At 39.9% G+C, this 17,692-nt stretch overlaps 1 protein-coding gene across 2 annotated transcripts; it reads left to right on the top strand.

The window, feature by feature from the left end:
* The first annotated feature begins 1,355 nt into the window (after nucleotides 1–1,355).
* LOC130918864 (gastrula zinc finger protein XlCGF57.1-like) lies at nucleotides 1,356–16,612 on the top strand. Of its 2 annotated transcripts, none has more exons than XR_009063848.1 (3): nucleotides 1,356–1,449; nucleotides 1,708–1,824; nucleotides 11,340–12,944. XR_009063848.1 is itself a non-coding variant. In XM_057841032.1 (3 exons), exons 2-3 carry the CDS (start codon nucleotides 1,708–1,710, stop codon nucleotides 14,206–14,208), a joined length of 1,332 nt encoding a protein of 443 aa, XP_057697015.1. In that variant the 5' UTR covers nucleotides 1,356–1,449; the 3' UTR covers nucleotides 14,209–16,612. The 2 variants fall into 2 exon arrangements, 1 of the variants encoding a protein (XP_057697015.1); XM_057841032.1 differs by lacking the exon at nucleotides 11,340–12,944 and adding an exon at nucleotides 12,994–16,612.
* Nucleotides 16,613–17,692: the final 1,080 nt, after the last annotated feature.

Below are 17,692 nucleotides of genomic sequence, written 5' to 3'. Positions count from 1 at the left end.
GCATTTACAAAAGGCTGCTGTCAGCACATTTGAGAATCCATGTTGAAAGGGTCATCGGAAATGTTTGTCAGAAGTATAAGATCTTAACAGGAACCATACCCATAAACATGATTCTTCCATGTGAAGGTGAAGAAGCCACAATGTTGGATAAGGTCACTTTCTGCTGTGCCCTGATAAGCCATTGCTCAACAGTAGTATAGTACAATTTTCTTTTCATAGTGTTTGTACAAGCAGTTTGTTTTATACATTTGTAGATGACTTAAACCTGTTTAATAAAGTATGTCAGTGACAATTTTGAAGACTTGACTCCTTGCCTCTCTTAGGTACGTAAAACGCTAGTGTTGGTTTTGATAATGAAAAGTACTTTTTTTTTTTTTTTTTTTTTTTTTTTTTACTAATTACATTCAAACAATTTTGTGGAGATAAACACTGAATAGGAAATACAATGTTTGCGAACAAAACGAGATGTTTGACAGGTTTACTTTTTTTGGATTTATAATTTTTACTAAAATTCTCAATCAAAACACAGCAGCAGCACAATGGTAAACAGAAAATAGCAATACAAGGAACTATAAAACGTGCATATGAAGTAAAATAACACTAGTTGTAGAATAACGTGTTCAAGTAAATTTGTCCCTCTTCACAGAAGTCCTGCATTGAGAGAATTGCACCTTTGCATGGCAATGTCAACACTGAAACAATATATTGTGCAATATACATGAATTTGCATGTCATTATGACAGTTCCTTCACCTGATTTAGTCATATGATGTTTAAGATGATATTCAAGGTACAATTCAAGTTCAGGGATGTTCAAGTAAGAGCTGTATCATGTTTCTGAGAGGAGCAACGAGTGACGACTGTGTTGTCGCAGTCCTGCGGTCGAACTGCGAAGATCCTGCACCGAGCCATTCGTTAAATGTCCGTGAGCTTCGAGAGATTTATAGTTTTTAAAATGTAAGCGCTGATACCGTAAACGAGGGACTTTTTTTTATATCCAGCGATGAAGTTTGAGGCAGTAATGTGGCGTCGGAGCTACTCCTGTTCTGGTTTGTTTACATCCGTGATACACTCAAAATGGTGCATGGGGGCGTGTCCGCTAGTTTGGGCACGTGACTGACAAAGACCGATTGGATAAAGTTAGTGTATACATTTATGAAATATTTAAATTCTGAGCCTTAAAATTGAGGTATTGATAGTGATGACTAGAATTCGGATATGTTTATCATATTTATTGATTTTTTTTTTTTTTTTTTTTTTTTTTACTCCGGTGACCAGGTGAAGTGATGGAATTTCCAAAGGCTTGATCTTCTTAGGCTGAAAATTCAGCACTTGAACGTTTCTACTTCCGGTTCACTTTACGTAACCTCTATGTACCCATCCGGGGCTTGCTGTTCTTTCGTGTTCCATTCTCCAAACCAAACGACCTCCTTCAAAGCAATTTAATTGGGTAAGTACCGAAGAGAGAATTTAATGGACTAAAAAGTCTTATTTTAAAGCATAATGGAAGTCGTTCGGCTTTATGTTGAAGCTTCGCAGGCTCACTTAACTTAGTTTAGCTTAGCTCGCTAGCTAAGACACGTTAACGCATTCCGACTGCTTTGACTTCACTTTCGATTTGCAAAGTTTGTTTTCAGGAAAAATCGATCGGTTGACATGAGCGTGATTACATTTAATTGTATGAGACACTTCTCGACTTGTCTTTAAGATGCGACAAATTACTACTGACTGGTGGCCAACACAATCCCAAACATCAAGTCAAAGAGTAGAAATGAGGAGAGGATATCCAGGTCACGACGAACAACTGAAACAAAAGAAAATGAAGGTAAGGTCATGACATTAGTTGTATTTTTCATGCAATATCAGACTTTGTTTTGTTGTGATTGTTACTGTGGGGAAGTACTTCTCAAATAGGACACAATATTATGCAGAGGTGTACTTTATAATAAAAATAATGATTTGATAAACATGATACTGTTTACAGTGTCGGCATGGAGTTGGGGGGGGCGCGAAACATTTATGTCTTCCTGGGGAAGGGCGTCACAGAAAATAATTGAGAAGCACTGCGTTAGCGTAGCATATCATTCGCTTTTTTTTTTTTTTTTTTTTTTTTTTTTTGTGGAGTCGAGTTGGCTATAATTCATTGAATATAATGTACTTTTTTTCTTGCTGAGTGTGTATTTCCACCAAGTTGATGTTGTCCCTGTAGACGCAAAAATATGTGCTCGTCTCTCAATGTTCATTCAAAATAATTGGAAACCTTTTATTTATTTATTTTTGGAAAAAATAGACGAAATTCAGAATTGCCACTTTTCATCGTCCAGGGTCGTCGAATATTTTGGAAGACATTTGTGCATTTGTGAGATGGCGCAATATGATTTCCGCCATATTTAAAAAAACAACAACAAAAAAAACAATAATAACTCATTGGGATAATATTTATAAGGTACTGTTAAAATGGTCTTGAAAGTTCTTTTAAAAGAGCTTGAATTTGGCCATTAAAAACGTATACCAACCCTGCCACTAAAATGCAGGGGTGAGTATAGTAGCCAAAAATTATACTCAAGTAATAGTAAAGTTACTTCCAGATTATATTACTCAAGTTTCAAATAAAATTAGTCATCCAAAAATTTACTCAAGTACAAGTAAAAAAGTAGTAATAAGTAACATTGTAACTGCGAAGAATATTAATTTTTGTTAAATATTTTTTTTCCTCAGAATAACGTCATCTATATGAACTGTTATTATTATACTGTACTATAACCAGGGCTGCACATAAGTGGTCCGCATGCGCGCATGCGTACTGGACGTAGACAAACGCGCTGGCCCTCAACGGCTTCCATAGGCTTTTGCGTACCGATGGCTGACCACTGTATTTGCGGCGGACACGAGAAAATAAAATAAGTTTTTTCTTCTTCCCACTCCCTTTCGAGTGCAACTATTTTTGTTGAATTATATTGTTTGTTTTTTGTTTCTTTTGTGTGTGCATGCTCGAAATAAAAAAGTTTCATCATCATCATCACTCTAAGAAGTACATTTTTCTCTAAAAGTTACTCAAGTAAATGTAACCTCCGTGAAGTTGGCCCCCCATCAGACGCAAATTTATATAAAAATTATGTCAATCGTTTGTGCTGCAAAAAGTTTCGTTTGTGCCATCATCGTTTTGCAGTTATTAAACATTGTTTTTTAGGTCATCCAGAGTTCACCCAGCCCCCCATCTGTGGCGGAATGGAACCCCGGTGGTGTCATTTGATTCTGCCTCGTTAGTGCTGGATTGTGCTGCAAAAAGTTTTGTTTGAACTGCTACGGTTTTCGAGATATTCATAAAAATGTCTAGTGATGACGTCACGCGCAGCCCCCCATCTGCGGCGGAATGGAACGGCGATGATGCCATTTTTTTCTTCGTCGTTAGTGCTGGTTTGTGCTGCAAAAAGTTTTGTTTGTGCCATCATCGTTTTGCAGTTATTAAACATTGTTTTTTAGGTCATCCAGAGTTCACCCAGCCCCCCATCTGTGGCGGAATGGAACCCCGGTGGTGTCATTTGATTCTGCCTCGTTAGTGCTGGATTGTGCTGCAAAAAGTTTTGTTTGAACTGCTACGGTTTTTGAGATATTCATAAAAATGTCTAGTGATGACGTCATGCGCAGCCCCCCATCTGCGGCGGAATGGAACGGCGATGATGCCATTTTTTTCTTCATCGTTAGTGCTGGTTTGTGCTGCAAAAAGTTTCGTTTGTGCCATCATCGTTTTGCAGTTATTAAACATTGTTTTTTTAGGTCATCCAGAGTTCACCCAGCCCCCCATCTGCGGCGGAATGGAACCCCAGTGGTGTCATTTGATTCTGCCTCGTTAGTGCTGGATTGTGCTGCAAAAAGTTTTGTTTGAACTGCTACAGTTTTCGAGATATTCATAAAAATGTCTAGTGATGACGTCACGCGCAGCCCCCCATCTGCGGCGGAATGGAACGGCGATGATGCCATTTTTTTCTTCGTCGTTAGTGCTGGATTGTGCTGCAAAAAGTTTTGTTTGAACTGCTACGGTTTTCGAGATATTCATAAAAATGTCTAGTGATGACGTCACGCGCAGCCCCCCATCTGCGGCGGAACGGAACGGCGATGATGCCATTTTTTTCTTCGTCGTTAGTGCTGGATTGTGCTGCAAAAAGTTTTGTTTGAACTGCTACGGTTTTCGAGATATTCATAAAAATGTCTAGTGATGACGTCACGCGCAGCCCCCCATCTGCGGCGGAATGGAACGGCGATGATGCCATTTTTTTCTTCGTCGTTAGTGCTGGATTGTGCTGCAAAAAGTTTTGTTTGAACTGCTACGGTTTTCGAGATATTCTTAATAATGTAAAGTGATGACCTCAGTTTTCAGCGCCGCGGGCCGCACAATAGATCAGGAATAAGATTGCGTCCACTGACAGGTTTCAGTGACGTTCTCCGCTGATCTATCGGTTGTTGTCTCCTACGTCATCACGACCACCTGAGCCGCCATCTTTCGTGTATCTCAGTGACCTGGACTACATCCGCCGCAGTCACGTTTGTTTTGTAGAGTTTTGCGGGGAAGCAGCCACGCGAATGTCACATCAAAATGGAAAAAAGCCTGAAGAACGACAAGACTCCTTATGTGGAGAAGCTTGAAAAGGAAGCGAGAGATCGGTATTTGTCAGTTATGACGTCAGTTATGGTGCTTCTGCCGTGGTCTGAAGACCAAAGATGACTTGTTGCGTGTGATAATGAGAACTGCCCCATTATTATTTAACCTGTGTTGGTCTACACAACATGACACAGCTAAAGACATATGTCAGTTCTGCTCTCTGTGCTCCACTTAAGTTAGTGGTGATTGGTAGTTTGTGATTTGCTTTAACTGACAATTTGGCAACATTAAAAGTACCTGGCCAAAGTAGTAAACTGTCGTCCTTTGTATAAACATTATTATGCGTGTGTGTGTGTATATATATATACATACATACATAAAATACAGTATTGACACAAATGCTGTACTTACAAAGAATAGGATTCAAGATGACTTAATGTTTTATTAAGTACAATCAAGTCACAACAAAATACAAAAAATCAATAACAGCTAAATTTGAAAGGCTGAAACTGTTAGCATACTAAATGGTACCTTTCATGTATAACAGTACAAACTACAAAACAGTTGGGCAAAGGTTTGTAAGGGCACCGCAAACATAAAACAATCTTTACAACAATGTGCAATCTTCGCCGTCACATGGCAGAACCACGTTAATAGGTTTAGTTCCTGTTAGGATCTTATACTTCTGGCAAAGATTACCAATTACCTGTTCAACATGGATCCTCAAATGTGCCATCTTCCTAGTCTCCTCCACATCTCTACCAGCTAACTGACAGCGACCGTTTGTGAACGCAGGGAGTTGGACCTCTGCACATAACATACCCACGTGTTCTTGAATATCAAAACCTCTGTCAGCCAAGACAATGTCCCCAGGCAAAAGGTTATTGAGCAAAGCACTGTTCAAGGTGATATGTTTGTCACTTGTGCAACCACCCCAACCTTTTGACATGAAACAAATTCCCCACTTTGGTGTGATTCCAATTAGGTATTTCATGGTGTAGTTATGCTTATAACTAGAAAACATTTGCGCACGGGCCTTAATATTTGATGGTTTCTCTGTAATTTTTTTTTTTTTTTTTTTTAATCAATAATCACTGCAACTCTGCGTCTGAAGGACTCAACAAACTCGTGAGGCATTGTTTTATAGAGTGTTTCTCTGTTGGGCCAAACAATTGCTCGTCTCAAGTTAGCATGTAAAAAGGGCACCATGTCATTGAACACTCAGTACACAGTCTTACGGGAAACATGGAATATGTGTGCAATGTGTAGTGCAGACAGGTCCTAACGCAGGCGCATGAAGGTCAGAAGGAGCATCTGAAGGGCGCTGAAGGCTCCTCCTGTAGCGCACCAACGTCCTCCTCCATCCTCAATTTCTCATGCCTACTTCGTCTAGAAGAGCGGTCCACGTTGGTGGGTTGAACACATGTGTGTCCCAGGCGTAAGGATGGTGCCCAGTCAGGGTCTGCCTCATTTCTTTCATATGCTGGTTTTCCTGCAATTACAAAAGTCGTATCAGTCATACAACAGGTTAACATTAGTTACTTAAAATGGATTTTAAAGCTTTGTAGTGTGTCTAAACTGGTGGGAACTGCCTTCATATGGCACTGATGTGTATGCAACAGATTTTTTTAAATTTATTAATTATTTTTTAAGTTTAACTGATCATTAGGCATAACAAACAAGCAGAAGATTTCTTCTGGTGATTTAGTAGATCTGTAGTCTCCTCCACAGACTGCTTGGTCAAGCATATCAGTAGCCTAAGCGGGAGGTAAATATAGCATTTATTTCTAACACATCTCCCATACTTATAATCATTCATGGTGTGCTGTTACAACTTCATTAATACCCTTACTTTGTTACCTTTGAACTGTTTTTTTGTGTACTAGTATCATACGGTGAACGCCTGTGGTTTATGCACAGTTAGCCAGTAGGGCTACAGTTAGCCTCTCTTAGACACTAGCGTGGTTAGCCAAAGCAAGCAACACAACCACACGCCATAAGCGTTTAAATGCAGTCAGTATCAGCGTCCGAAGAACATTAACACTTCCAGTTACTTACCTTTATGGAAATGTAGGGAACAGACCGACATGTTTTCAGTTGATGAATGAAAAGCGATGGCCTTTCTTCTCACCGCTGCAACCATTCGAAGCCTCTTGGTCAACTCATCGGAGTTCCATATTTGCTCTTCCAGGCGGGAATGCTAAAAAAAAACGTATCCCATCCTTTTTGCATTCGTTTCTATCATGGGACCTAGAATGGCAGTCTTTCAAACAACACGAGTGTACCATTTTCATCGATTACCACGCAGAATGGATGCCGAGCAAAGGATCGCGTCACGGGCTTGTTGTTGTTGTACAATACACGAAAACCCACAATGCATTGCGCCAGAAACGTCACGAGGCAAGAACCGATTGTGCGGCCCGCAGCGCTGAAAACTGAGGTCATCACTTTACATTATTATGAATATCTCGAAAACCGTAGCAGTTCAAACAAAACTTTTTGCAGCACAATCCAGCACTAACGACGAAGAAAAAAATGGCATCATCGCCGTTCCATTCCGCCGCAGATGGGGGGCTGCGCGTGACGTCATCACTAGACATTTTTATGAACATCTCGAAAACCGTAGCAGTTCAAACAAAACTTTTTGCAGCACAATCCAGCACTAACGACGAAGAAAAAAATGGCATCATCGCCGTTCCATTCCGCCGCAGATGGGGGGCTGCGCGTGACGTCATCACTAGACATTTTTATGAATATCTCGAAAACCGTAGCAGTTCAAACAAAACTTTTTGCAGCACAATCCAGCACTAACGACGAAGAAAAAAATGGCATCATCGCCGTTCCATTCCGCCGCAGATGGGGGGCTGCGCGTGACGTCATCACTAGACATTTTTATGAATATCTCGAAAACCGTAGCAGTTCAAACAAAACTTTTTGCAGCACAATCCAGCACTAACGAGGCAGAATCAAATGACACCACTGGGGTTCCATTCCGCCGCAGATGGGGGGCTGGGTGAACTCTGGATGACCTAAAAAAACAATGTTTAATAACTGCAAAACGATGATGGCACAAACGAAACTTTTTGCAGCACAAACCAGCACTAACGATGAAGAAAAAAATGGCATCATCGCCGTTCCATTCCGCCGCAGATGGGGGGCTGCGCGTGACGTCATCACTAGACATTTTTATGAATATCTCAAAAACCGTAGCAGTTCAAACAAAACTTTTTGCAGCACAATCCAGCACTAACGAGGCAGAATCAAATGACACCACCGGGGTTCCATTCCGCCACAGATGGGGGGCTGGGTGAACTCTGGATGACCTAAAAAACAATGTTTAATAACTGCAAAACGATGATGGCACAAACGAAACTTTTTGCAGCACAAACCAGCACAATCATAGCACAAACGATTGACATAATTTTTATATAAATTTGCGTCTGATGGGGGGCCAACTTCACGGAGGTGTAAAAGTAATGGAGTAAATGCAACGCATTACTTCCCACCTCTGCCAATATGTCAGGGTTCAATATATTGTCATGCAACACATTTTTAACTTAAAGAATGCTTCTCGGGCCAGCATAGTAAAACATGAAGTCAATGAATTCATCTATGTATACAGGCAGTCCCCGGTTTACGAACGAGTTCCATTCCTACGCTGGAGATGTAACCTGAATTTCCGCATAAATCGGAATTAACTAAGGTTGAGAACGATAAACCGAACGACCGGATATCCGGTTTTACAGGTGAGAGATACAGCTGTATCGATAGTAAAGTCACCATTCGACAGTAATTAGTAAGGGTGTAACGGTACATGTATTTGTATTGAACCGTTTCGGTACGTGGTGCTCGGTTCGGAACGGAGGTGTACCGAACGAGTTTCTGACGTAATGTAGCCCTTACATTTCGAGGCTGTGAGTCGATCCGGTTACAGTTTCTTTGTGTAATTTCTATTTACTCCGTCTTCTCTACTATTATGAGCACCAACACGGTAGGACTGTAACCCGGAAACGTCAACGCCGCGAGAACGCAATGAAACGCGGGCATTACAAGTCAATCAGCCAATGCACACCAGTCGCAGTGCGGCTGCATGTTAGACGCGTCCCAGAAGCGGCTCAACACGACGCACGTGAAAAGAATGGCAGAGTTTATTATTTGACGCGAGATGCGACCCTCCTGCATCAATACTACTACCAGTAGCTAGGATCGGGCAGACCGGAAGTCACTCGTGTAAAAATACGGGGGATCCGGTCGATTTTCATTTTTTTTTCGATTTTCGATTTTATGCAATCGTAACCCACTTTTTGAGTCCATCAGATCTCTTGAGTGGTAGTTCGAGGCACAGTTGACTTGTCTTTGTTGATTTACTGCTGTCTTCTCTGCTATAATAATAACCAAAATAAAATATACAATATAAATTAATACTACATCACATTTGTAAAATATAAACCCAAAATAAATAATAGCCCATTTAAATAAAATAAATTGAAATGAGCTAAAACACCTGGAATTAAATAATAAGAATAATACACAGATCCTGCTTACGCAATTAAATCTATTAATTTCTGTCTGGCACTTTAACCTGAGAAAATCCACCAATAAAGCTTTTGAAAACCGTTCATAAGAAAAAAAATGATTCATTGAGGCATTTCATTTGTAAAATACATGTTAAAATCTTTGTCTTTGGGATTGCTTTTCTCTTTAGCACAGGACTTCTTTTTTTCTTCTTTCTTTCAGAAAGAAAGCTGACCAATACGCGAGGTCTGAAAGGCAAATTGTTGTTGGATTATTATCTTTAAATACCCGCTACTTTTTTTAGCAGAATTCTAGTTTTGTATAGGCTACTGTTCCTATTGTTGAAAGCACAAAAGTGTGTAGTAAACAACTAACACATTTATATTTTGCATTTTGTTTTCTTACTGTAATGAAAATGAACCGAACCGTGACCTCAAAACCGAGATACGTACCGAACCGAGATTTTTGTGTACCGTTACACCATTACAATGGCTAATTACTAATTAGCCATTAAATATTCAATGAACCGATAGTAGAGATAGAATTTGGCAATCGTGAACACAAGAATCTGCTTCTAATGCCTAGTTGCTTAATATGATAAAAATTTAGCTTTTACATCCTGCGCTTGTGTCATTCACCACACAGTGCAGTTAGATTGTGACCGCCGTCGTGGTTGCCTCAACTTCCCATTCATTTCGGCAGAACGGCTAGTAGTCGCCGTCATTACCCGATCGTCACGGGCGTGTCATAACAACGCGAGAGCTAACAAAACCACTAACGCACGCTCCGTAGCGTTTTCTTCACAGCCCAAAACGAAACTAGTCATGGCAACGAAGCAACATGCTAAAACAATGGACAGTTAAACGCAGTTTACTTAAAAATGAAGATGTGGATCAGTTGATCTTCCTCAAGAAAAATCTGCCCTTCAAAAAAGATGTAGACAGTGATGAGGAATAAAATAATGTGGAAGCACAGGCATAAGTGAATGACTTTGCTGTGTATAAGGTTAAAGTAATGATTATATACCTGTCTGTTTAAAATGCCATGTTTTTATTCACCCAGTTATTCCAGTGGTAAAGCATAATTTATTATTAATTTATGATAACATGAGCAGGTTTAATTTTTTTTCTAGAGCTGCTGCATATAATTAATATTTTTTGCTTGTAAGATGTTAACGTTGAAAGTTTGCACTTAAATTACTTGCCTATTGTGCTCAAAACACCAGAAAATACATTAGTTAACCCTTTAACACCTAAGCCTATTTTGGCCGAATTTGCATGCATTTGATGTTGCCTTTATATTTCAAAGAAAAAAATGTTCACAATGGCCAAGTTGAGTCCCTTTTATCAAGACACCTTGAACTTCATGTCCAAACCGTTGTTTTCTTCACTGACCAATTATAATCCACATTTTGGACCCAAAAAGACAAAAAAAATCCCGAAATATTTTTTTCAAAATTTGTAATGTTGGTGTCCAATTGACAACCAAACATGCTCAACCATCCGTTTTGAAGCTTGATAATATTTATTCAACTTGTTAGGATAAACATTTAATCGAAAAAAATAAGATTGAATAGTTTTATGTTTGACTATTCAACACACAGCGGGTATGGTCATAGGCGTTTTTGGCCTTTACACATACTGTGGTCAAAACAGGTTATATACAGTGCAAAATAGTGAGAAAAAAAATTATATCATCTAACACAAAAAAGGTTTGGAGGATATCTCTTTGTGAAGTTAGGTATTATACCCATCACCTTACCTAAAGTATACGTACATGCAATCAAGCTTCTCGAACACACATCTATATAAATATTGAAAAGATTCATAGTGAAGAAAAAAAAAAATATAACAATTAAACAAGTATTTTCAAAAATATTGACAAGTACTGGACTGTCTCAGAAAATTAGAATACACAATATTCTAATTTTCTGAGACAGTCCTGTATATTGTTCTATGTAAAGGACATCAGCCAAGGTCGGCCCCCCACATTTTTACCACGCCAAATCTGGTCCCCTTTGCAAAAAGTTTGGACACCCCTGCTTTAAATGGTGGATTAATGTACAGGACTGTCTCAGAAAATTAGAATATTGTGTATTCTAATTTTCTGAGACAGTCCAGTAGCTCAGTTCAATTCAATTTTTTCAGGCATGCGACCCGATAGTTTTTTTTTTTTGTTGTTTTTTTTTTTTTGTTGCGCACTCAATAAAGTTTGTTTTTGAACAGGTCACTGAGCTGCGTCACATTCAACGTCACACAGCCTACTCTTCTGCCGTTTGAGCGCTGCTGTCATTTCTACTCGCCGAGACGCCAACTAATCCGAGGAAAACAACGACAAATGCAGCTCATCCTATTCCTTGAGTTGATGAAAAAATGCATTAGCTTGCGCTAAATTTAGTTTTCGATTCATTCTGCATGTTTCAAAGTAGCTCGCGCAATCCAACCGGTGTTCATGCCTTCTTTTCCTTAGTTGCAGCCTAGATCGGCAATTTATTAAAAATGTTCGCATTCGGTTCGTCCTTCTTGACATCACAACGGATCTTGGGATATGTAGTCTTTTGTGCTGCTTTCGGTTTTGAAAAAGGACAAGAAATGATGGAAATATGGAGATAGATACATGGTACATGCAGCGTTTTAATGCATATTTATGAGTGCCATAAAACTATAAAACTCAAATGACATTATCTCCCGTTTTTCTTGGTCGATTGACTTCAAATAAAAACTGGCTTAGACATCAACTTCCGCACTTTCAAATGAGACCAACCAGCGACACGTGGGTGACGTAATTACAGCGTGACGAAGCTTCAAACACGACTATTAAACGCGTCGCTGCCGACACGTTCGGTGTTAAAGGGTTAAATAACTGCACTTTATTGTTGTCTGTCACTGGAGTTTTATTTTATTATCAATCCCATCCAACAAAATGACGGTCTATAGTAAGCTTTATTTTTTTCATAAAAAAATAAAACAACATTGGTATGAAATTTTGTTGTTTAATTTAATCTTTTTTTTATGTTTGAAATACTGTACGAACACACACAACTAATGTTTACTATCGTATCGTTTTCACTCTGTATCGAAACGTATCCTTCTTAAACTGTATCCAATCGAATCGCGCGGCCTTAAAAATGTATCGCTTTTGAATCGAATCAAAACCTGTGTATCTAGATACATATCGAATCGGCTTCATGCCAGAGATTCCCAACCCTAGAATTAACCCTTTAAATACCGCCTAAAATTCAAAATAACTATCCAAAACCCTAGAATAGACAACATTGTACTGTCCTCGCCAAGATGTTGGAGAGAAGTCCATGTGGTTTCCTGACTTTATTCAGCTACTCATGACATCAGCACGTGCAGAATGAAACAAAAATAAAAATTGAATGAAATCAGTTCATCGTCAATAATAGCAGTTCAAATTTTGATAACTCGCTGCTAATACAGCAATAACAATAAACACAAACGATTAGCACGTATCAGCGTCCACACATCATTAAAAAAAAAAATCACATCAACTCGCCCAAAGTATTCGACCACAATTGAAAACGCATAAGAAACTGTACAAAAGGTGTTGCCTCTGGATGCTTCGAAAGTAACAAATGTGCGCGCAGGGTCTTTCCTCTCTCACACTCGGCTTCTTCGTGGGTGCAAATGGTGTGTGTGTGTGCCTCGCGTGCGGAAGTACTACCTGCCCTACATTTCCTACGCCAAAGTAAAAGCATGCATCACAAAACAAAAGTCAACATGATTAAAAAAGAAAGACTGTAGACTCCAGCGTCCTAAAGTTGAAATTATATTAGTTGGTTTCGTCGTAACCCGGGGACTACCTGTTTTTCTTCTGACGTCAGCAAATCACGTGATTTTCCCACCCCCCATCCAGAGTCCCGCAGACGTCACTGTAGAAGATCTTCACCCTGAGAAGCACAATCCCGTCCACGTTAAACAGAAGGAGGAGCCTGACATGCCTTTGATCAAACAGGAGGCGGAGCCAGAGACCTCTGACATCAAAGAAGAAAAACAGGAAATTGAAATCCTCAAGTTTCCAATGGGTGTCGGTGTGAAGATCGAAGAAGACGAAGGACCCAGCGAAGAGAGCGGAGCAGCGAACCCTTTGAGCGACAGCTCATTTCAGCACCAGACAACAAAAGGAGAGCAACCGGACGGCCTCTTAGCTCCGCTTTCGGACAGCGATGACTTAACGTCACATTCTTCTGACTTTAATACTGATGAGGAGGAGGATGACTTTGACCAAAACGCTTCAAAATCCTTAGACAAGTCATCATTTAAAATAGACACAATCGAAGGCGTGGTTGTGAAAAGTTTTCCCTGCTCACTTTGTGATAAAATATTTCCTTGGAAATGCTCCTTAAAGGCACACATGCGTAGACACACTGGAGAGAAGCCTTTTGCCTGCACATTTTGTGGTAAAAGATGCACCCATAAAGTAGGTTTAAATTTTCACATGAGAACACACACTGAAGAGAAGCCTTATGCCTGCACACTTTGTGATAAAAAATTCTTCAAGAAGGCAGATTTAAACTCTCACACAAGAACGCACACTGGAGAGAAGCCTTATGCCTGCACACTTTGTGATAAAAAATACTTTACAAAGGAAAATTTAAACTATCACACAAGAACCCACACTGGGGAGAAACCTTTTGCCTGCACATTTTGTGGTAAAAGATGCACCAATAAAGGAGGTTTAAATTATCACATAAGAACACACACCGGAGAGAAGCCTTATGCCTGCACACTTTGTGATAAAAAATACTTCATGAAGTCACATTTAAACTCTCACACAAGAACACACACTGGAGAGAAGCCTTATGCCTGCACACTTTGTGATAAAAAATACTCCTCAAAGGAAAATTTAAACTATCACACAAGAACACACACTGGAGAGAAGCCTTATGCCTGCACACTTTGTGATAAAAAATACTCCACAAAGGAAAATTTAAACTATCACACAAGAACACACACTGGAGAAAAGCCGTTTACATGCTCACTTTGCGGTAAAAGATTTCCTCAGAAAAAACATTTAGTACGCCATGCAAGTAGCCACACTGAGAAAAAACCTTTGAATTCTAGCGTGTGACAAAATATTCTGATTCCTGCATTTACAATAGAAAAAGCATTTCAATTTCATTATTCGGTTTCTCACGAGCCTCTTTTGAAAAAGTTGTCCATGATTTTTCATGTGCTGTTCTTTTTTACAACTATCCAATTCATTTATGGCAGAACACACAGACATGGTTGAAATGGCAGTTTCTGCTCTTGCACCCCTCTTTAAAATTGTCAAATTTGTCAAAATTATTAAGTAAGTGTAGAAATGGCTGCATGGTTGGTGGCTTGGTGGTCAACCATCTAATGTATGCAGATGATTGTGTGCTACTTAGCCCAAGCTCAGCAGGTCTACAGCAGCTACTCAATGTGTGTTCAGGGTATCGGGAGTTACACAACATCAAATACAATGAATCAAAGAGTGTCATTATGATTTTAAGAACCAAAGAGGACAAACGTTTGGTTTTCCCTAATTTTAAATTGTCTGGTCCTGTAGTCAGGTAAAATACCTTGGTCATCTGCTCATGGACACTCTGACTGACAACGAGGACATATTGCGACAGTGTGGCTCATGTGTCTCTCGAAAATTTGGTCCATGCTCTGATGAGGTCAAGCTCGCCCTGTTCAAGGCTTATTGTACTCCCCTCTACACTGCGCATCTGTGGTCAGATTACACTATGACAAGTTTTCAGAGACTGCAAGTGGCATACAATGATTCTTTGAGAATCTTGCTGAAAAAGACCCAGATGGTGCAGTGCCTCTGAAATGTTTGTATCTGCTCAGGTGAATACTCTCCAGGCCCTTCTAAGGGTGCTAATGTTTAATTTTATTTATCGTCTGAAATGTTCGGAAAATGTGACTGTCTGGGGCCTGACAAACATTTTGCATAGTTCTACTCGCTGCTTGTCACTGTTCTGGAAGCACTGGAATAGGTGCCTTTTAAAACTGGGCCAATAGATGGCCTAATTTTTGTATCACTGTAGTTTACCTTCTTTTATTGTTATGTTATTTTTAGTTTTGTATGGTTCGTTCCCTTGTATAGACCCTACTCACCTACGTCACAAAATGGGCGTGTCGCTGTTTCCGGCCGCCATACTGTACCTCTTTTTCAGACCTATTCTCATTGTTTTCAATTAGTCGAGCAAGTTATAGAGCAATTCATGGAAGCCCCGGTGTCATCTGACGCTGTAAACTCATTGGATCCGTTGCATAAAAGGCGTTACGTGGAAAAGCTTCAGTTTATCCATTCGCCAGATCCGTATTTGATGCCTAAATCGATGTTTTTCGACCCGCTGGCTTCGCCTGACATCTGATACCCACACAAAATCAGCCTATTCTCACGAAAGTTTGAAAAACTTTAAGAGCTTGGAGGCTTATAAATGCTACGTTGCTGGTTAAGTGAAACACGTCCTCGTACACGAAAATTCGGCAGGAATCTTGTGCTCGGAAGGTGAGTTACGAAATTTTCAATTCAAAATCTTTTGTTCTTGCTAACATCCACTGTCAAGTCTAATGTATTTCATGTCATTTGTCAATGGAGCTAGGGCTTTTAATGTTTATATGGTTTAGCGATAGCACTAACTACATACTGTACATACGTGTATGTTGTCGGCGATTAGCCTAGCAATTATCTTAATTGTGGTTGTCAGCCCAAAACCCTCTAAATATATATTAAATGCATCTTACCAGATATAAAATGACTACTACATAATCTGTGGTAGTCGTTAGGAGCCCAGTTTTCTCGTCGAATTGCAGCAGTCAATCGCGGCCTCCTCTTCGGATCTCTCGGAATACGGTAAAAATTCAAGTCTCTCCGTCTATCGTCTCTGTTTTTGCAACCGACCGCCACACACGACTTCACCATTTTGAGTATTAATGTTGACGAGCAGTAAAACGTGCAATAATAGGAAGAATTTACGAAGCGCTAATGCATTTCTATGGCGAGTATGCGGACATCATGGCGCGGGGGCGTGGCTGTGACGTCACGTGAGTAGGGTCTATTGTGTGGTTGTGGCGGAAGTAAAGCCGAAGTGGGACGACATAGACCCGCCCTCGCATAGACCCAACGTAAAAAGTGCTACTTTTCTCCGGTAATCTTTCAAAAACGAACATGCCGATCACGCATTGCTTTTTTGGAACTTGTAGAAACGACTCTAGACATTATGACACATGAAGGATGTTTTCTTTATACGTTTCCGGAAACCAAAAACTCGGGAGTAAAAAATGTGACGACCGCGGACTTTAACACCAGCTCGGTGAATTCATTCACATTTCATATGTAGTAAACATTATGTTGGGTTGGCATGGTCTTTCAGAGGACAAAGAGGTAAGCCATTTTTATATTTTTAACTTATTTTTTTAGTGTAACGTTGTGCCGTACTGCTTCTGTCTGACAAAGAATGACCAGAAAAGAATTACAATGGTATCTGACTGCCACTGTTACCGTTTGTTATAGTTATATATATATATATATATATATATATATATATATATATATATATATATATATATAAAATATCTATCTATATATATAAAAACTTTAGTAAGGGGGAAGTGTAAATAAATTATAGAATTAAGATGTGTTATCAATGAAAAAATTCAAAGTGTCCTTTGGCTGTCACTGAGCAGCATTTGCAATCGCTACACAAAGGTAACTAAATTACCCCCAAGAACGGTAAGAGATGTAGGACAACCAGAGGATATATAAGAAAGACAGGGCTGATAGTAAAGGATAATTTGTTGAAACAGGAAAATGTCATTGTCAGTCGCGTCAATAAAAAAGCTAAAGCTATGCTTAGGTCGGCTCATTTTTTCCCCGTCTTTTTCAGCCTTCGACACTCAAGCCCTCTCTTTAACGCAACATTTTTATGTTCTTCCACATCTTTGCCAGTGAATTTGGCACCAGGCACATCATTTTCGAAGAGAATTGGTAGATTTAGCTTTGTAAACATCTCCTTCGTACACGATTTCCATTCATTTCCTATGAGGGACAAACGGTGGCTTGTCCCTGTCATTACCCGATTAATGACAGTCCCTACTTAGTTAGCAACGGTAGCTAATGTCATGAATATTAATAAGCGGAAGTGACGTGTACTTGCAGGTAGTGATGTGCCCTACTGTGCCGAGGCGCCGAGGCGTGTGCCGAGTAAACCGGAAAAAAATCTGCAAAGCGCGCATCGAGGCATGTGTTGATTACTCTTGTGGCCACGCCCGAAGCCTCGGAAGGCACGTTGCTACGTCCGAAGCCTCACGAGACGGGCTTCCTACGTCATCGCCAACACATAGTTTCGCCGGTGATTCGAAATGAAGTGGCGCACCGAGACGACAGGTGACACTGACACACCCAGCTCGCATCTTCAAACCTAAATTCAATGGATTCATTTTGCAATGGACGCACTGTCCAACATCGAAAAAGAAGAGCGCATCCCCTGTCTGGGATCATTTTGAGCAGTTCTCTCCTAAAAAGGTACAAATTAATAACCAGTGTGAATATATAATTGTAAATTATTGTGACAACA

This window comes from Corythoichthys intestinalis, chromosome 1 (assembly GCF_030265065.1).
Source record: "Corythoichthys intestinalis isolate RoL2023-P3 chromosome 1, ASM3026506v1, whole genome shotgun sequence".
Classification (NCBI taxonomy): domain Eukaryota; kingdom Metazoa; phylum Chordata; class Actinopteri; order Syngnathiformes; family Syngnathidae; genus Corythoichthys; species Corythoichthys intestinalis.
This window is presented reverse-complemented; position numbering and strand designations above follow the sequence as displayed.